The sequence below is a fragment of the Cajanus cajan genome, chromosome 11 (genome assembly GCF_000230855.2).
Source record: "Cajanus cajan strain Asha chromosome 11, NIPB_CcT2T_4, whole genome shotgun sequence".
NCBI classification, from domain to species: domain Eukaryota; kingdom Viridiplantae; phylum Streptophyta; class Magnoliopsida; order Fabales; family Fabaceae; genus Cajanus; species Cajanus cajan.
In genome coordinates this window covers 2,589,622-2,611,230 of record NC_138527.1, presented here as the reverse complement: position 1 = coordinate 2,611,230, position 21,609 = coordinate 2,589,622, and the positions used below count along the sequence as shown (strand labels likewise).

At 32.0% G+C, this 21,609-nt stretch overlaps 1 protein-coding gene across 2 annotated transcripts; it reads right to left on the bottom strand.

Annotated features, from left to right (window-relative positions):
* Positions 1-558: 558 nt before the first annotated feature.
* Positions 559-5,427, bottom strand: LOC109818928 (protein indeterminate-domain 4, chloroplastic). Of its 2 annotated transcripts, none has more exons than XM_020384476.3 (4): positions 5,066-5,427; positions 4,735-4,924; positions 3,941-4,337; positions 559-1,954 (listed from the first exon to the last, which is right to left on the bottom strand). In XM_020384476.3, the coding sequence occupies exons 2-4, from the start codon at positions 4,883-4,885 to the stop codon at positions 856-858; spliced, it is 1,647 nt and encodes a 548-aa protein (XP_020240065.1). In that variant the 5' UTR covers positions 4,886-4,924; positions 5,066-5,427; the 3' UTR covers positions 559-855. The 2 variants fall into 2 exon arrangements, with proteins under 2 accessions (XP_020240065.1, XP_020240064.1); XM_020384475.3 differs by having other exon boundaries at positions 4,735-4,915; positions 5,066-5,413.
* Positions 5,428-21,609: the final 16,182 nt, after the last annotated feature.

Genomic DNA, 21,609 nt, shown 5'->3' with positions numbered 1-21,609 from the left:
AACTTCCTAAAAATCATTCAAAAGTTGAAGAAATGATGTGAGAGCTAACCCTTGCGACTAAGGAAGTACGCTACAGTGCATGTCATCATGCAAACAGTTGAAAAAGAGAGAGAATAAAAATTTCAAAGCTAGTCAACTTGGTGAGGAATATCTACATGAAACTGCTAGAGCCTAGAGTCCTTTGTTAAGCATAGGAATGTCAACACAATTAATTATGTCACCTTTTAGTTATAAAACTTAATATCACGCATTCTTAATTGGCTTTATTTTAAAGTTTGAACACATTTTAGTCAATATTATATATCATGAAAGGAGAATAATTAATCTAAAATTAAATCAGCTAGCCTTTGTCGCTTCCTTTGGAATATAGCCAACATGTGAAGATTCTCAGAAAGTGAGACCCAGCTTCCTCGTTTTGTGAGTTTTGTACAGAGCCTGGCCTTTACCACGTGTTTTTACCGTTAGTAACTAGTTTAATTTACCTCAGCGTGGTAACATTCAATGCAACAGTAAATCTATCACTGTCAAAAGATAATGAATTTCTGTGGTGAAAGTGAGTGAAAAGGGAAAGGGACCGATATATATATGTTTCAAGAAAAATACATGGATTGCATATTTTAGAATTGAAACCCTAACTTAACAATTGACAACCGAATATTCTTCAAGGAAAAGAAAAGGAAAAGTTTAGAACTAGTACATATATAAAATTATAAAATAAACATTTTTTCTACCTAATAAATTTACCCAACATTTTTTTTTTTGATGTGCACTGGGAATATCTTCTCGTAGATGGGAAGAAACTAATCCCTTTCGAAACATAGACATCACGTATGTTTTTACCTCTTATCCAACTTATTAGAGTGTTGAAGTTCCAAAGTGCTGGTTTGCATGTGCTGATTCCAATTTAGGATCCAAGGGGCTCATAGTTCCCATGGAGTGTTGTTGTTGATCTCTTTGTGAAAACCCACTACCGTTCATGTTCCTCACCATTCCTCCAACACCCAGAAAGTCTAAGGTCAACTTATCAGACCCTCCAAAGCAGACACCAAGATTTTGTGACAACTTTTTAGGCTCCTCCACCACGTTGTGAAACTGACCAAGGTTGTTTTCGTTCCCTTTCACATTGCCAAACATGGAAGTGTTTCCATTGGCAAAGGAGTTCATCAATCCACGTAGATGGTTACCGTGCTCATTTTCCATGCTGGATCTCATGCCTAATTCTTCTGTTCCTCTTAGTAGGGAGGAAGAACCATTGGTAGTTGTGGTTGAACCCATTTGAGCAGCTTTCTGAAGCAATGCAGTGGCTGACATGTGAGGGGACATGTTATGATCTTGTTGCACTGATGAGTTGCCAAAGAGTGAAGACAAGCCTGAACCAACTTGGTTACTTACTGGGCTGTTAGTGCTGTAGAGTGTTGCTGTTCCTTGGTTATTACTATTCCCTCCACTGATGTTGTTGAATTGATCATTGATTATGCTTCCACTGCTATTACCATTAGGAAAGAAACTGAGGTTAAAGAGATTGGTGTTGTTAGGTGAGGCAGATACTGATGAAGCAGAAGTGGAGTTATTGGTGGTTCCTTGAAGATCAGGGAGTTGCATAAGGCCATGGAGTTGCTTGCTTGAGAATAAGGATCCTTGTTGCTGAGATTGGAGGTCTTGAAATGCCTGGTTAGGGTCAGTCATGAAGAAAGATGACTGGGGTGGTGACTGCACTCCGAAGGATGATGAGTGGTGCAGATTGGGAGAGATTAAGTGCTCAAACTTTGGTGCACTTCCAAGGCTCAATATGCTGTTAGTGGTTGCTTGGTTCTGAAGTTGAGCACCAAGGCCTAGGCTTATGTGGTTTGTGCCATACAGATGAGTTCCTAAAGGGTTCAGGTTTGAAGGGTGTCTTGCACTCTCATGCGCCAAAGCATCACAAAAGGCCCTATGAGTTATGAAACTGTCACGCCTGCAACAAATTATTGGAATTAAAGAACAAAATGTTACATACATAAACACAATTCTAGTAGATACAAAATGGCAGAAAAGAAATAATAATCCAAACTAAATTTATCCAAAGTAGACATATCTTACTGCAAGTATGTCGTTTAAAGAGTACTTGAGAAGAGACTTATTGCACTGTATATATTGTGGTCCCCCATACATGAGCAATTCACATAATTGTACTCTAAAAACAATAATAAGAAATTTCCTAATTATCAAGGTCGAGAACCTAGCTAGTGACAATGCAACCACAACAACTTACATAAAATATTCCACAGTTGCCAAAAGAAGAATGAAATATAAAATTAAAAAGTAAGATCTTGAGAAAACGGTTGTTTCACATGAAATTATATAGCCGATCAAATGCATAGGGCCCCAAAACATAAAATAAAGATAAAATCTAGTTAAGCATTTAGTTTGGAAAAATATTTTTTTCTGTTGAAATTCGATCTACTGTTTTGAAATTAATAAAACTATGACACGGGAAGAGAGGGCCCATAGGATTATGCCAAAATCTGATACACACCAACAACTCCATATCGAACTACCACTTTGAGTCCTCTCTTTGATCACTGAGGAGAAAGAATTATTTACACATTTGATGAAAGTCAATAATAATAAGCCCAGTATGGGGTCCAGCCTCAATAAATGCAAACTGCCTCATGTGTTGTCCATTTTCTACCCTGAGAAATTCTTGTGAAAACGATCGTACCAGCAAAAGGGTTGCTAAATTCTCGGAATTCTCAGTGAGAGAAAAAACATGAAACTATAGATATTCAACATTAATGCTGAGAATTCAATTTGTTATATAAATCGCTTGATGAAATAAAAGGGCAGTGTGACAATTATAAGATTCATGCATTGTACCCATGGCAAAGAATGTACCTGATGAAACATATTTGAACCACGTAGCCGTATGAATATATATATATATATGTATCCAACACGAAACAAAACAAAACAATGCAACTCCAAGTCATGTGAGAACAAACCCAGTATCACTGTGCCTGAGCCTGTGTCCCCTTTTACATTGTTGCTTATAACTACACGTGAATGTGAATAAGGATAAGGGGCGTTGTTCCCGAGGAACAAAGTTGAGCTTTGCCTTGTTTTTTCTTCTCAAAATATTTCAAAATTTTGAAACCCTTTTCTTCACTGTGCTCACGTGCGAGCAGTCTTCTGCCACTTCCACGTCCCTCCACTAACACCCACACATAAACTAACACAAGAAAAAGTAGAACGGTCTAGCTCAATTTTAACATTGGAAAGAGTTTTTTTTTACACTCACCTCGGTCTACACCCTATTAAACAAGAGGAAAATAAATATGAAATCCGATAGATGCTGTAAGAGAAAAAATAATATATAAAAAGGGACGCGAGAATATCATAATTGGTTTGAATATTTTCACAACCCATTTTCTTATTATGAAAAAGGTCATTTTTAATTGTCCTCAATGCTTGACTTGAGTAGAGCTTTATACGCATTTGCAATATTACATCATAAATACGCCTATCTTAGAAAATTAATATGGAAAGCTCACGATGGGACATATGATTGATTAAAAGAAAAGAAAGATTTTAAAAAATAAAAAATAAAAACAAAGAGTGCACAAAATAATAGAAAACGAGTACGAAAAAACTAATTAATTTTATCTTCTTCACTACAACGCTAACATTCCTTTTCCTTTCTTTTTATTTTAAAACTCGCCCAAATCTACTAGTCTTAGTATCCACAAGAAACATTTATTTTCCTAAACGAGTTAGGTAGAAGTTTTGTATATGTAATATGTTACAATATCCGTATGCACAATCAAAATGCGCTTAGAGAGCCTTTAGCTGAAAAGTTGTTTTATACTATAATTTAGCTACACCAAACATTCAATATTAGAACCAAAGGTAATTTTTGAAACATAAGTTGTGAAGTCGATTGTGTTACAAGAATATTACATACCTGGAGAAGAGGGTGCCACAGTCACATCTATATTCTCTTGTGCCACAGGTTTTGGAGTGTGCCTTCCAATCAGATTGAACAGCATATTTTTTGGAGCATTTGTCACACTTCCACTTCTTCTCACCGTGCTTGCGAGAGTAGTGTTTCTTGATGCCAGTGAGGTCTCCAAGAGCCCTTGAAGGGTCATGGTGAACGCATGTGGGCTCCGGACACAGATAAACCTTTCTCTTTGGCTCTTTTGTACTCTTCTGCTTTAGCTTCCAAGGCAAGTTGTGTCCTCTTCTGTGCAGCTGTAGGTTTTGCTCCCTTTGGAACCCTTTATTGCACACTTCACATATGAACCTGTTTGTTGCCATTAGCGTCTTTGGAGATAGTGCTATCACCTCTGCATCTGGATCTGCAGAATAATTCAACAATTTTTTTTCATTTTTTTAATAATGCCAAGCAACAAATTATTAGAAAATTCTATGCTTCAATTACATGCTGATCGTGAATAATTAATTAAGATTCTTTTAGGTAAGAAAATATTAAAAAATTTATACAAACTGTTTAGACAAACAAAGAAGAAAGAAGCCTGGCCATTCTAATTAACCTCTATTGAGGTTAAAGAATATGATAGCCCTATGCAATATTCACGATTTAGGGTTTCCTTTACATGTTTGTTTCTCCAAAAAGAGAGAGAAAAGAGAAAGAAAAAAAAAAAAGTAACAAATTACATAAGGGGCATTTTCCATGAACATGCAAATGGTTTTCGAAGTAATCATATTTAATGAAGAATGCATAGAGGTACTTGCATGGTGTTCCGGGTTGATTCCTCCTTTTCTTTTGAGGCACTGTGGTTGGAGGAGAGGTATTTGAGGAAGCAGCTGTGGATTGTTGTGTAACCTGACTTTGATTTTCTTGTCTAATTCCCAAGAAGGGTGTGGATGAGGAAGCAGAAGCCATGTTGTGTTCCAAAGTTGAGAGCTCTCAAATCTGGAAGTTCTTAAATGAAAAGAAAAATCCAATTAATTCCTTAAACATATGTATATGTTTTCTAGCTTATGTCTCTTGGAAAGCGCACATATATATATATATATATAAAATAAAAGAAGAAGGGAAACAAAAGGGAGAAAGAATTAGGACCTGAGTGAAGGTATATACGTTTGATTTTGCCTGCTTTCTTGTCTCTTTGAAAGGTTTCAGAATAAACCCAGAAAACACCAAGAAGAATTTTATCAAAGGAGACAGCAACAATTCTGAGAAGGAAGAGAGGAAGAAAACAATATCACTCTGTATACCTACTCATCATCTTCTCTCTACCTAGCTAGCTATTGTTTTGTTATGCATAAAATTTTGCTTCACTAGTATAGTATAGCTAGCTACCTTCTTCTCCTTATTCCTCAATCATTTGATGTCTTCTACATAAATAATACTTAGCATACTTGTCCACCCATACGCATACCCATATCTCTCTCTCTTTTGTTTTGTCTGTATGCATTTTGTGAGTGAAAATAAAAAATAAAAAAAAATTAGTGTGGTGAAGTAGCAAAACGATGGATAGAGGGTAATTTATGTCTCTATTATGCAGCTCTTACACAGCACAGTCTAGTGTGTCCCTTAGCAGAGGATGGTTTGGGGCCACCGACCCGTAGGCCTTTCAGTCTCCTTATCTCTCTTCTTCTTTCGTATCTTATTGCCAACAAACACACAACTTGTTCTTGCCGAGTTTCCTTTTCCACAGGCCAATTCTCAATTATTATTATTATTATTTGCCTATTCAATTTTAAATATGGTTTTCTCAACTATTACAACTATTATTATTAGTACCCGTGTATTAAGAAAATTTCGTATTTTTCTATATTTTTTATAAAAAAAAATAAAAGTTAACAGTTGATAATCAGATTCGTGAACAGTTTTTGAATAGTTATACAGTTATAAAAGTAGCTTTTGAAAAGATGGTTGAGAAAAAAAAAATTGAAATGTAATTTTGGGGACAAAATTGTCTAAAATATTGTGAGTCAAAAATGGGGTAATTATTTTTATTAATAGTAAGTATAGATTAATAAAATTAAATATTTAATTTAATTTTAAATAAGGAAATCAAATAAATATATTAGAATTTCATTATTTTTTTAAAAAAAAATATATCTCAATTAAATTTATTTTATTTATTTTGTCTTAAATAAACTTTATATTTTCAAAATAGGTTTTGTATGTCACCATTTAATAGCCAAGTAGTATGAATATCCAATTATGTGCTAGGTCAATGACCGTTACTAGTGTGATTGATAAGTATTATTTTAAGCTACTTCTTTTAAAAAAAATTAACTAATTAAAAGTTTGTTTTAGGTGATATTTATGGGGAGTGAGTTGATTGAGTTAGATGTGTGAGTTATTATAAATTTTTTAATATTGAGTTTGATTCTCACTAAAAAAAATAGTAATATTTAATATTAAAGTTAATTTATTTAACTAAGTTAGCATGCTGGAAAAAAATAGCATTTTGCCAAAATGTTAGTTCAAGTACAATTTTAATGTTTAGCTTCTAATATTTTATTTTCTTGCTATCTTATAATATTTATTAATTTATGTTTATTTTTTAATGGCAGGATTTTATTATTTCTTTTTGTTTTTCTTTTTTAATTTTGATATCTTTTTAATTACATCTTTATTTTAACCATCACTATTTATATTATTTATTTTATTATTTTTAACATTTCATTTCAAGATTTTAATAATAATAATAATAATTATTATTATTATTATAATTATTACCATATTTTTTAAGTTTAACTTTGATAAACAATCAATATATTTCAATTAAATTTATATTTTTATACATTAATTTGTTCCTAAACTAATGCATCTTATATATGTACCTGCTTAAGGATACACTCGTAGTCTTCTTGGTAAGAAGGGCCGAACGGATACTTCAAACGGATTCTTCAGAGGGGGGAGGTACCTGCAAAAGGCACTCCAACGCTCAAGTCAGGATAAGCACGATATTCTAGGATAATTAATGAACAGTGACATACCTTGTTATGTGTGACCTATTTATAGCATCTGACATGGGCCTGAGCGTGATGGGCCCTCTCAGATATTTACCAAATTAGGTAATACGGTACTAATTGGTTGTTAGGCTTTAATCATGTACTTACCTTTCTTAATTGTGATTACCGTTATGACTTGTTTAACCCTTCGGCAAGAGGCCGAGCCGACTATTCAATACTAGTCGGAACGGCAAATGACCGAACCGTCTAGTCCGTATACGGCAGCTTGTATACTTCCGGTATGATCTATGTCAGAACGGTACTTGACCGAGCCGACTCGATGAGTGATGATGGTCCATATTGGCATTAACCAGACTGATGTCGGTTATCGGCCTCATGCCGAGCCGACGTTGATGGTGATGCTTGTACGTGGCTTACTATGCATGAGTGTCTGACGAAATGGCACGTGTTGGCCCACGTGACCAATACGGTCTCTCCGGTACAATATACTTTCAAAAACTATAAATTATGTCTAAAGCAAGTGTTTAGAAGCTGTGCAGTGGCCTGATAAGTGTTGTGTTTGTTGTTACCAAGAGCCAAGCAACAATTATTTTTTAAATATGAACCTTATCCTTTGCTTTTAACTAATCTACAAGATAATTCCCTAGTTTGTGGTCATTGTTGGTCTCACATTTTTGTAGTTGCCTTCCTTAGATTCCTCTTGGCATTGCAGGAATGAGTTTGTGTTCCACAATTTGGTCGCCCAACCTCCTACAGTAAATATGTGTACGTGTTTTGGCATGTGTAGATGTTGTTGTGAGTAGCTGTCTAAAGGTTGCTATTTCAACTTGGGATGTATTGGGCGTGTCTCAATTCAAGTCCGATGGAACCATCCACCTCCTAGGTGCTTTAAGATGAATTGTAATGCTGCAACGAGTTTAGATTTTATGAAATTGGTTGTTGATGGTGTCTTCTGAGACCATGGAAGAGTAACAATATTTTCTTTTGCTACCAATATTGGGTATTATTTAGTGTTACACGCCGAGTTTTGGGTCATTTATATTGGAATTAATATTTCTTGTATAAGAGGATTAAAAAAATTTCGTGTTGAAACTAACTCATTGAATGCGGTCTCTCTATTTTGGAATGGTTGCGTCCTATGTCATCCTTGTTTTTGTTTGTTTTAGAGTATTACCTCCTTTATTATTGTTTGGAGGATTTAGTTAAATTGTAAAAATGTTGTTTAATAACATGTTTTATTGTTAAATCTTTTGCAAAATTTTACTTTTCTTGTTAAGTGTTCAATAAGCAGGAAAATATTTAAAGAGATGAAATATATGCACTCAAGAAATAAAATGGAATAATTATGAACTTTTGGAACCATGCACGGTCATGTTTATCTAAAACACGACCGTGCTTCAAGAGGAAACACGCCTTACTAGTTGGGAAAACATGCCCTTACTATTGATGGAGCACATCTATGCTCCCCTCTGGAATAGAGAAACACACCTTTGCTCATGAAGAAGCATGCCCTTAGCTATTAAGCACAATCGTGCTTGTTGAGATGCATATTCGTGCTTAGTATAGTTTGTCCTAATTTTTTACAATAAATAGGAATGTCCATACCACATTTTTATCATTCAATTATATTTTTACTATAAGAGGCTAAAAGTCAAGCCCTTAGAAAAGAATTCTTCCACTACATACATTTAATTCTTTACCTTTTGTTTAATGGATTCAAGTAGTATATTGGGTTATTTACCTATCATGTGACTAGTCTCCCTATTCTAAGGTTATAATATAATTATTTCTAATGAATCGCCAATGGTGAATTACATGAATTATTTTTCTTAATTGTTGAATTATTTTAGAGTTTTATTTTTTTTATCCTAATTAATTAGAAATACATGATCAAACTCTTTTAATTAACAAAAAACCAAGATAATTAAATTCTAGAAATTTGCATGATCAAACTTGTTTTCTTAGTTTATAATTAAATTAATTTATTAATTTGCTTTTACATGTTTATGATTCATTTTTTGAATAAAATTCTTATAATCATTTGAAGTTTTCCTAATATAAAGACTATTGACTTCCTAGATCAAGGGTAGTTATTAATTTCATAAGTAAATTGAAAACAATGTTTTATAATTCATGAAATTCATCTTGAGGGATCGAGACAATAAGTCACAACTCTAGGTTTTGATCTCCAAATCTTAATCAATCTATTTTTTGCTTTAAATTTATAAATTGATATCATATTCTTACTATCAATTCCTATTTCTTTAAACTATTAAAAATCACAATTAAGTTAATAATTGTTTGCACATTGTCATTTAGGTTTGATATCTAGACTCTATCCAATTATTACTACTATAAGGTACACTTGTATTTGGGGAATATATCATAACATTATATAGGATGATATTCAAGGATGAGAGTTGTGATCAATCTGGACTTCAAGATCATATTAAGGTTACTTCTTGAAAGTGGTTAGTTAAAGTAAAAGATAGATATTACATGTTGTTTGATTAGTGTATTAATTAACCCCACAATGTGTGTTTTACTTCTTGGTCTAAATAAGGTATATTCTCTTTTTTCGGATGTTAGCTTTTCTTTATTTTCTTGATCTTAGGTGGAACCTTTGGTTTTATCCCAAGTTGAGAACCCTTGAACTCATTGCCAATGATAACTATTTTTGCCTCTTCAAAAGAGAAACAATTTTTATTTAATTAGGTAAATTTATCTTATTTAATGCGAGATATGAAATGGATATCATAAATTACTAAAATTAGTAAGATTTTATAGTAGTTAATGGACATTGTAAACTGGTGAAGAAGTTTTTGTTTTGTTTCAGAAAATTATTGTCTTTTAAAAAATTTAAAGATAGTATTTTAGTTTAATTTTTTATCTGAAGTTAAATGGCTTGAAATAAGCGGCATATGGGGAATAAAATGAGTCCACTAAGTTTTTAGTCAACAAATATATAAATAAGGGTTAAACATATTGGATTGTAATTTATAAATGTTAAACGTATTGAGAAAATGTGAACAATTGTTTTATTATCGTAATATTGCTAGGCAATGAGAATTGTTTTGTATTTCATTACACAACAAATTTTTTATGGTCATAATATAAGATCTTATAATTGAGACGTCGTGAATGTGTTTGTATAATAATCATAACTTATTCTCCATATTGCCAACATTTTTTATGTGTCTTTGTCAGTGACTATCCAATTTTTTCACTAGAAAATTTGTCAGTAAAGCTCCTTGTGAGTGAAAAATACAAAAGGCTTTTCAATGTAAACTCGTGAATATTAAAAGACTGATTTTCAGCTCATTAAGTCCAATTTCAGGACACAATTTGTTTCCAGTCACAATTTTATTTGATTCGAGAGATTCACTTCTTGGTGACATATATCATTTTGGCACTAAATTAAAGGAGGTCTAGTAACAGCTAAATTCTTAGAATAGCAATTAATAATTTTTTTCTAACTACAATTTTCAATTTAATTTGTTTTAGACGATAATTATATATATATATATATATAATCATAGTTTCATTTTTATTAGCCAAAAACTTTACTAATAAAATAAATTCCAATGTATAATAAATTTTTATCCACTTATAAATATCTTCTTATTTTTATAGTGAATCATCGTTTATATATGAATTATTCTTAACTTCTAAATATATATGACCATTATAATATTATTTCTCTTAATTATCTCATTTATAATAATATAAGCGTGTGAAAAAATGAAGAATAAACTAAAATAAATAATAATAATAATAAATAAATAAATAAATAAAATAATGTAACAATATGTATTTTTGACTTATTTTATTAATTATATGATTTATATGATAAATTGTTGTTTTAGAATTCTAAGGGTTAATTAAAGGACTCTTAAGAATTAAGTTAGTTAAGGTAACTTTAGTTAGTTGCTAAGTTGGTTTAGAATAAGAAAGAATATATAAAAAAAATTTCTTAAGATATGAACTTCATAGGTTCATGTTTTAAGAAAAGTATAGAGAAGTTCTCTAGAGTTGAAGGATAACTTTTTCTTCTTTTGATTTCATAGGACCTCAAATCCTTCTCTCCATAGCTGAGTAGAGTAGAGTAGTGATGATTCCAAGCTTCTAGAGCTAAGAGCCATGTGGTTTTTTCAATTTCTTATTCCATCTTCTCCTCTTCTCATTTTAAATCGACTAAAGGTAAGGGAAATTTGTGATTGATGAAGTTGTTGTATTGTATTGCTTGTGTGTTGATTGTTTGCATTGAATGTTGGTTGTTTTGATTCAGTTCAGAAGGAATGTAAAAGGTTGCTTGAGTTTTTGGTGTTGGAAGGTGTCTTGATTGAGAATTTGATTATCAAAGAAATGTAATGGTTGCATGTTGTGTATTGAGTTGATTTTGGGTTGTTTATGTTGCTTAGATATTGTATTATATGTTGCATGTTGGATTTTCTGAGTTCAGGTGTGGATGGACTGAATTTGTGAATCTATTTTGTGCAAATTTCCTCATCACACCAAGCGTGGCTCAAATCAAGGGTTCTCTGTCTGACTTGTGTCAAGCGTAGGATTGTCGGTGCCGAACATAAAGAGAGAGAAAATCTCTAACTTAGTTGCGTCGGATGTGGTTTGAATAGCATCAATCGTCAGGTACGTGAGAGAATTTCCTTTGAATTGGTTACATCAGGCTGCCCCAGGTTGTGTGGCACTCAACATGACCAAGACAAAAACTCTCTACCTGAGTGACATTAGACGTCAATGGAGTGACATCGACCGTGAGGAAGGAAAATCTTCTCTACATGAAATGGGGTCGAGCATGGATTTAGCCATCCCAGGTGTGGTTGTCCTAAGGGTTCTTTGACCTCATCAACATCAAGCGCAAGTTGAATGGCATTAAGCATGGGCGAGAAAGAGAGCTCATTATCTTAATGACGTTGAGTGCAAGGTGAATGGCGCTAGACATGAGTTGCCATATGAAAACTTGTTGTTTTGTTGTGAAATTGGTGAACATGTATAGGATATATAGTTGAATCTATTACATGTTGCATGGTCTTAATGCATTAATCTAGGATCTTGTATAGTGATGTCTGAAAGTTGTTTGAATTGTAAGTTGATAGGTGATAAAGTAGTAATGTTGCATGTTGTTATGGTTGATCAAGTTGTTATATTGATAGGCATATGATGAAAATATATGTCTTAGTTGAGATTCATAAAAACTAGAGGAGAGTAAAGTTATTTTTGACAATTAAAATATCTCATTGTGTAGATATAACTTGTAGTGCTTTAAGAGCCTAGTTGAGAACCCTTTAGTAAGTAAGTTGATTTCTAAATGAGTAGTTATTTTAAGTTGTATCCTCTAGGTTTTATGTGGAATTCGTATGGGACTAGATCGAGTCATACGTGTATAAAGTGACTAATTGAGTAAAGTATGAAGTTGAGGACTAAAATCCTTAACTGATTACTAGAAAGGTGCATAGTATTTAGAGGGTAGTCAATGAGTTAATTCCATATGAAGTTTAGATATACATGCTAAATCAATAGTAGGTTCATACCCAAGTTGTTTTACCTAATATAGTACTAGACTTTCCTAGTTTAAGTGGGAAAACTTGATAAATTAATTTAAGTTATATACCTTGTACTGTGATGAGGCCTAACATTGTTAGATATTTGACCTAGTTGTGATAGGTCAAATGTTGTGGTTTGATAGGATTTAACCACTTAAATTACTCACTTTTGTTATCGGAGATCTCTATAGTTGATATGCATGACGACGCATTAATTGTCTTAAGGTGTTTATGATGAAAACATTGTTGATGTTGATTGTTGTATTGTTTATATGACAATGTTGTTAACTAGTTGAACATTGTTAAGTTGTGTTGAATGAATGTTAATTATGTTGTATTGTTGTAAACTTATGTTGTTGAATGATTTGTTGATTCTTTCACAAGCTTTCCATTTCTTTTCCTTGCGGTTAGAATTGCAATAATCATACTTGATATGAGAGTAAGATAAAATTAACAGAATGGGTTAGATGTTGTTGATGGAGGGTTACGTGTCGGAGATGAGTTGATTTTGGTGACATTGTTGTTATGCAATTTTGTTGTTTAGAAACATTAATAGGTGATAGGATTTTTTGTTTACAGTTTAGTATATTAGAGATTTTATGTTTTTAATCATATTGATAGGAACTATTTTAAATTTTCTATATTATATATTATACTTATTTTATAATTTTTATTGCATAATATTGTGTTTTATTAAGTATGATGAATTATTGTGTATTCACAATATATACTAAATTTTAAGCCCATCAAAAAAATAAGCAAAGAACATTTGTTTTCTAAAGGTAAACAGAAGAAAGAATGAAAATAATACTGAAATTTACGGCAACATACAGTTTACTAAAATATTTTAATGTAAGAATGGATCGTACATCGTCACTAAAATGTCTATTTAATGAAAACAATAGTGAAATTAATGATAACTTTCAATTATGACAACCATCATTATCTTTGAAAACGTTTTTCATCGATAGCACATTGTAAATATGCTATTATTGAGATCAATCGTTCTCAATATCTGCCACATAACATAATGAAGAAGTATTTTGAAAACAGATTTTCAAATGTAAATGAATTTTCAAAGAGATATATATATACATACCTTCCATAATGCTACTTAAAGTCTGAACTTCATAACTAAGTAATATCCAACACGACTCAAACAGAACCGCACTGTATTTACTACCTTTATTCATGTTCAAAATAAAATGGGGCCATGATTAACCTAGTAGTGCAGGTCAACAACCATGTCACTGTCACGAAGATGGTGGCTCTTCTGTGGCAGACTGACAGTGAAGCAAACATGGTGCCCCTTCGGTATTTTTTTATTAGAAAAATAAGTAATAAGAGATAATACTTTTATAGTAATTGTTTAAATTTTTAAGTTCATCTGATAAATATATCCATTATTTCACGAAGACGAGTTATAATTATTTAATATAATTTTGATATTAAATAAATAATTTAATAAAAGTTTAGAATTTTAAAAAATATATTAAATTTAATGAAATTAAAATAAAGTAGTAAATTATGAAGAGTTTAAATTTATAATGACAATAATTAGAGATTGATTTACTAACTTTTTTCATGCAAAACCTCTTAATGTTTTATTCAATGTTAAAATTTTACGGTTAATTCGATAGTCCACAATTATATTTAAACCTTATTTCTTTGAATTTCTCATTCTATATTGTTTAAGTAAAATTTAAATTTCTTAGTAATTTCTATTAAACAACCTACATTAAAGTCAATGATCAAAAGTTGATTGAAGAGGTTTATCTTATTCTTAGTAATAAATATTATTAATTTTTTATCTAGGTCATAATTGTAAAAGGGTTTACCAACTTCGATTAAAAATTATAAAGTCATACATAGGTTGATCAGGCCACAACAAGTATTAAGTATAAGATAGAAATGATTAACTGAATAAAATTTCATTCAATGAAAAACATAGAGAAATTACATAGGCACATGAGCTACCTCAATCCCCAATAATAGATAACTTAGTCGCTTACGACTAAGGATTACACAAGAAAAGAAGGGTCTTTGATTGACTAATGATTACAAGAATGCTCTCACAAGATTTCTCTTTAATCTTTTTAAGACTGTGTTTTGAAAAGTACCGATACAAAGACATTCTAGAAATCCCATTTTTATAACATTTTTAATGGGCTTTTAGGTCACTTATGCTTGCTCAGAGTGCCCACATAACTCGCTCTAAGGGAGCTTAAGCGATCCTCCATGTGTGCTCTCTGTGTTGACTCGCTCAGAGCGCTTCTATGGTGGCTTTAAGTGAATTTTGCTCACTCAGAGCACTTATGTAGCTTGCCTTAAGTGAGCTTGTTTGATTCTCCAAGGTTACTCTCTAACTTCATTTGTTTAAAGCCTTCTTATGATTGTTCTAAGCGAATTTCTCTCACTTATAGCGTGTTTGTTTTAGCGTTTTCTAACAAATTTTCACGTCCATTCTACCTGAAACGCGGAAGTAAAAACTATTTGCTTTTGATTTGACGTGAAAAATCACTTTATTGACACGGAAGCAAACACACTATTAAAGTAAATGGCCTTCTCACTTTAAGCAAGTTGGTGCTATCTCTAGGGTTGCTTCTTGACTTTGTTCTCTCAAAACGAATTGTTGAGCACTCTAAGAAAATTCGCCCCACTTAAAGCGCATCTAGTTGGTTTTTGGAGTGATGGTTTCCCTTTGAGGCATATAGCTTTCAAATTATTTTCTTCTGTGTTATATCTCAATAAAGAAAACCATTAAAACTATCTAATATTTAAACATTTAAATCCTAAAATAAATTTAACTCTTGACTAAGTATTTTGTGACCAAAAACAAGATTTGGAAGTACATGATATATTGATAATTTTCTAAATTGAATAAAAATTATATGCATATTTGACAATTATTATTAATATTTTTTACAACTTTTTTACATTTTATTAGAAGTTTTTATGATAGAAGTTAATCAAGTTCATTAAAGATTACCTATAAACTGTTTGTCTCAATACTCGTCCCTTTTAAGTGAGGTTTCACATGTTCAAGTCTTGTGAATGAAAAAAAAATGTAATAAAGAGAAAAGATTTCACTAAAAGTGATGAATCAAGTTTAAAAATAAAAATTAATTATATATTAACAAAGTTAATGATACTTTGTATTAATAATATGATTATAAAAAAAATCATAAGAGATTTTTAATTATAAATAGCTAGCATATTTCTTATTTAATTGTTTTCAATGTTATTTAAATAATTGCTAAATTTATTTATTTATTTAAAATATTTATTAACTATAAATTACTTTTCTAGTAATAAAATACTAAAGAAAATAAGTTAATGTCATTAATGGATTAAGCATATTTTTCTCCGGTTAACATTTTAGACAAAGACGGTTAGATATTTTACAAATTTATTTAGAAATTAAAATTAAAAGAAAATCAACAAAATTTTAAGAATTAAAGACATATATAATCTTTATTTGATATTTAATTACTATTTAGATTTTATTTTTTATTATAATAAATAATGATTATATTTCTTTACGTATTAATATTTTTTTAATTATATACAATTGTCATAGTAGTATATTTTAATTATTTATATATTTAATAATCTCTTGTTAATGTATAATCTCTTCCTATAAAAACAATATATGATTTGTTAACTAATTAATCATTGTTGTCGAAAAAAATAGAGTAATTAGTCATTAAAAAATTTGTACCAAAAAAACTGTAAAAAAAAACTAATTAATTACTAATTGTTAATAACTAACTAGTTAATCATTAATTATTAATTAACTAACTACAATTGGTATGTCCTAGTGCATAGCTATAGAATTAACATTGTAACACCCTAGTTTTCAAAATGGTTATTATTACTATTATTATTATTATTATGTGGTATTTGGTCATAAATTGGTGGTTATATTTTACTTCAATTGTAGATAATTTACACTCCATTTATGCTTAGAAAGATATGTGTGTTGTTGGACCTAATTAGATAGTTGTGAATTTTTTTAAGAACCATTTCTCGCTGGGCTGACTGACAAGTATCGGTTTTTGGGGTATAACTTGGGCTGTGGTGGTCCAAATGATGCAAAATTGGTGTCAATGGAAAGATAAGAGAAAAACGTACAACTTTGTAAGAAATAGCCATTTGCAAATTCGGTCGTATAGAAGGTCAAAAATTGGAATTTGATTGATACAATTGTTTCTCGCTGGGCTGATTGGCAAGCCTCGGTGTTTAGGGAATAAATTGGGCTGTGATTGTTCAAATAATGCAAACTTGGTGGCTATGGAAAGATACAAGAAAACCCTACAACTTTCATGAAGTAACCATTCACAAATTCGGCCGTCTAGAAGGTCAAATTCGGTGGTCAAAAATCGGTGCGGAAAAGAATATGGCATCCAACTCATCCCACTAACAACACCAACTCATCCCATTTCGTTTTGTCTAAGATTTTTCCATTATTTTCCATTATTTTAATGTGTTATGGAGGCTATAAATAGGCCTTCACTTCTCCATTGCAAACCATCCCTCAATTCTCATTCTCTTTTCTCTTATACTCTCTTCTTCTCCTCTTCTTCTCTTTGAAGACCTAGAGGAATCCATAGGAGGTGGTTCTACCCTAGTAGAAGGAGCCTAGAGGAGGAAGCTCTTCTTTAGTTTCAGTGCCTGTTATCCAGGTAAGGGGGGGAGTGAGAAATCTCGCTCTGGGTGTGGGATTGTATGCTGGGTAGTGGGATTGGCCCCCAATCCTGTGTTTGTTGTATGTTATATTGTTTGTATGTTCTAATTGCTTGGTTAATATGTGTGTATGAATAGAAATTCTGTTGAGATTATGATTGTGAAAGTTATGAATATGATATGATAATGTGAATGTGATGTTTCTAATGATATGATGTGATGATGAAATATGATGTGAAATGACCATGAGATATGATTGACCATGAGATAGATAATGTGATAATGTGACAATGAGATATGAAATGTGATAAAGAGAAATGACCATGGAAAGTGATAAAGTGATATGAGAATGCATAGAGTCTTGTTTGACATGCATCATTTGCATAAAGTGATAAGGGTACGATATGGAATACGCCGCCAGAGAAGGCCCCCTAGTGTAAAAGCTGTGGGGATCAGTCCTTGGGGATGGCTCGGTTTGGAAGTCTCAATCTCGCCCATTGTGTGCATGGGATGTATCTTGCGCGGCTTAGTTATCCCGACGAGACTCTGGTAGTATGTCCTTCTAGTGAGAGTGCGCAGAGGTTGTGTCCCGGCATGTACTCCTAGACTACTCTTTGTGTATTGCTAGCGGCAATATACTACGTGATAAGTGACTGGCGCCACATGCATGATAAAATGTAGTCCGTGTCCATACATGTGTCTTTTGATATTATATGACAAATGGATATGCCTTGAATGAGTAAGATGTGATATTGTTAATCTATGTTATATATGTTTTGTTTGTGTTTGGCTATCTAGTATATATATTCCTACACTGTGAGCCGAGTGAGATGTTTTCTCACTCCCTTTTTCTTTGTGTTGTTTTTCTTTAACCGTTATACAGGTGATTATCAGCATGAGGCTGAGGATGTTGGTGGTGAAGCTTAGGCTTCTTTATGGGCTATGCTCTGATAGGACATGTGACATCGGGGTATAGATAAGATTAGATTAGGTTGTTAATGTTATTTTAAATTACTTTGAAAACTTTGAGATTTATTTCTTTGTAATTTCCGCTGATTATGTTTGTTAAAAATGTGATACTCTTTAAACATGTTTGATTATTAAAGTTATATTATTTAAATTTATTGATTTATGATATGCGGGGTAGAGGGTGTCACATTTAGTGGTATCAGAGCAAGTCGATCTAATCGACCGTGAGTTATGAGTCTACTATGCTTGTTTGGTAGATTAATAATGTGATGAGTTGATTGATGTGCTAATATGATGATTGATTATGTTGTGTGCATTGTGTTCTCAGGATTTGTTTGATAGACATGATATAATTTGATGATGCTATTTTTGATTGCTCTTTTCATAATTGCTTATTTGTTTGATACTTCTTGCTTACGTAAGAAGTAGTGGTTGAGTAGTATCACTCGTATGGTGAGCTTATGTACCAATAGTACGGATAAAGCCTATTGAGACCTTAGAATTAGGAGAGACATTAATTTGTCAAAAGTTTACGATTAATGAAATTTAGGAATCTATAGTAGTAGCGATTGAATCCAAGGAGGTTGTATCTGAGAATTGGAGTTTTGATATTTTGATGAGAGGTTGAAACGTTCCTTGAGTATTGGTGCTTCATGTTAACTTTTATGGTTTAGGTAATATGTGAATATTATTCTCTAAGTCCTTTGCACTAAATATGTGAGCTGTTTTGGTCTAGGATTGTAATGGAAAGCTTGAATATGAGTTTAAGGTGGAAAGGAGTGAGTTTGGAATTGTTGAGGTATTTTGTGAAATGTTAGTACACTATTGCTGTATAATATGGGGATTATTTTCGTTAAAATTTTGTTGTGCTTGTATGAGTATCATATTGACAGAATCAGATTTTATGGTCTTCACAAAAGTAATAGCTTTGGACGTTATCTTTCTAATGGAACTGGAATCAGGTAAAACGGAGGTATAGAACTCTAGTTATAGCTACTTTGGTGATCAAAGGTCTAGTTATAAGCGCTGAATATATCTGCTGCGGTTTTTGAAATTTGTAGCTAAGAAGATGATCTTTTTAGAATTCTATGTCTTCGTAGGAGTTGTAGCTTATTCTCTTATCTTTATTTTGAGATAGGTTTGAGATCATTTGAATAAGTATAACTCTCTAGGTATCATTTTCTTTAAACATTGTTGAAGGGATATGTATGGTTTCATGATATTTTTGAATCGTTAGGCAATGCAAGGATAAGAATTGATTTTGTTTTGGGGTGTTTGCATAAGGATTGAGAGGTTGTTTAAAGGTTGTATAATGCTATGTGATAAAGTTTGTTCATGTACATGCTTATCGATGGTATATTTGAAGGTTTAAAGTTGGTATTCTAATATGATTTAGTAAGCATGTATGTTGATATGTGGATAGATTACCTTAGGGATCAATTGGTGAATGTCGTGTGGTTAGTGAGATTGATCTTAGGGTGTGATATGATCATATTGTAGTTGAAGGTGGAGATATATTCAAGACGGTTGTATGTTAAGTATTACTATTTTATTTTATCTTATTTGTTGATTGATTGATTGATTTATTTATTATTTTTATTGTATAAGATAAGTTTTCTAGTTCTTGTAAATTCCAGTTAAGGTAAACATGGATATGTCTCAGGTAGAAGTTGTATTTAAGTGGGGAGATATCTAAGCCAATTAGTGAAGATAAGAGTTTTATGATGTTAGCTTATTATTATTGGAGATTTATTGAAGGAATTTCTAAGATAGCTTTGCCCTTAACTACATTCACTAAGAGGAGTATTGTCTTTATGTGGGATAGTAAGTATGAGAGTAGTTCCAACTCTTAAGGCAAGATTGACTAGTGTTAATACTACTAGATTTTAGTAAGTCTTTTGTGGAACATAGTTATGTTTCTAAGATAAGATTGGATAGAGTGTGGATGCAAGAGGAACAGATAAGTAGCTTATGATTCTAGAAAATTGAGAATTTATGAGAAGGAATTACCTTACCCATGACCTTGATTTGAAGACATTACCTATATGATTCTAAGCTTGAGGTATTTAGCGATCATAAGAGTTTTAAATATCTATTGACCAAAAGAGATAGTTAGAAATTTTTAAGGAATAAGATTTTGATCTTACTGGTTATTTGGCCAAAGCCATTGTGGTAACCAATGTTTTGAGTAGGAAACCTTTATATTTTTCCTTATGATTAGAAAGAAGGATCTTTTTAGGGATTTAAGTCTGACTTGTGAGATTACTCCTAGTGGTGAAAAACTAGGTGTGACTCGAGTAACAAGTGGATCATTGAGATAAATTGGAGAAATACAATTAGTTGATTCATATTGGTAACAAGATATGAGACTATAGAATAAGGTGATGGATAGGGGTTTGAATTGGTTGAAGATGGAGCAGTAAAATTAGTGATTTGATATGTATAACATGCTTAGGTGCTTGATCTTTACAGATGATCATAGAAGTAATATCAATATTATGACAGATGCCTTGATTACGATGATCACTAATATATTTAAGGATTGGATTTGATTGGAGAATTTAGGGACTTATGATTGATGTGTGAGACTACCTTTAGGAACATTGAATTGACTATGGTTGAAAATAACTAGTGAATTAATGGATGAGATTAGAATCTTTTCTAGTGAACCAAGTGGAAAAGATTAGTAGGAATATGATTAAAAAAAAAAAAAAATTGGAATTGATGTTGTTTTGAGGTGCAAGAATAAATTTGGGTGCTTAGTAATCTTGAAATTAGAAAGATGATCTTAAAGGGAGGACACAAGAGTACTCTTAGCATCCATTTAAGAGCCACTAAGATGTACCAAGACCTTAGGAAAATATTCCAGTGGCCTAAGATAGAAGAATTTGTGTATGCTTGCTTAGTATGTTAGAAGGCTAAGGGAGAACATCAGAAACCTTCAGGTTTACTGCAACCTTTAGATGTGCCTGTGTGGAAATGAGATAGCATCTCGATGGATTTTGTAGTAGGATTACCTAGGACATGGAAGAACTTGGATGATTATATGGGTCATTGTGGATAGATTAACTAAGTCTGCCCATTTTATTCCCATTAACATTAGATACCCTTTGGAAAGGTTAACCAAGTTGTACATAGGTGAGATTGTAAGGTTGCATGGGGTTCCTACTAGTATAGTTTCGGATAGAGATCCTAGGTTCACCTCTAGATTTTGGGATGGCACCCTATGAGGCTTTGTATGGTAGGAGATTTAGAACACCTTTGTGTTGGGCAGAATCTGGAGAGAGTGCCATATTAGGAATTGAAATAGTTCAACAAACTACTGAAAAGGTTAGGACAATCCAAAAGAAAATGAGAGCATCACAGAGTAGGCAGAAGAGCTACCATGATAAAAGAAGGAAAGACCTTGAGTTTAAAGAAGGAGATCATGTATTCCTTAAAGTAACTCCTTGGACTAGAA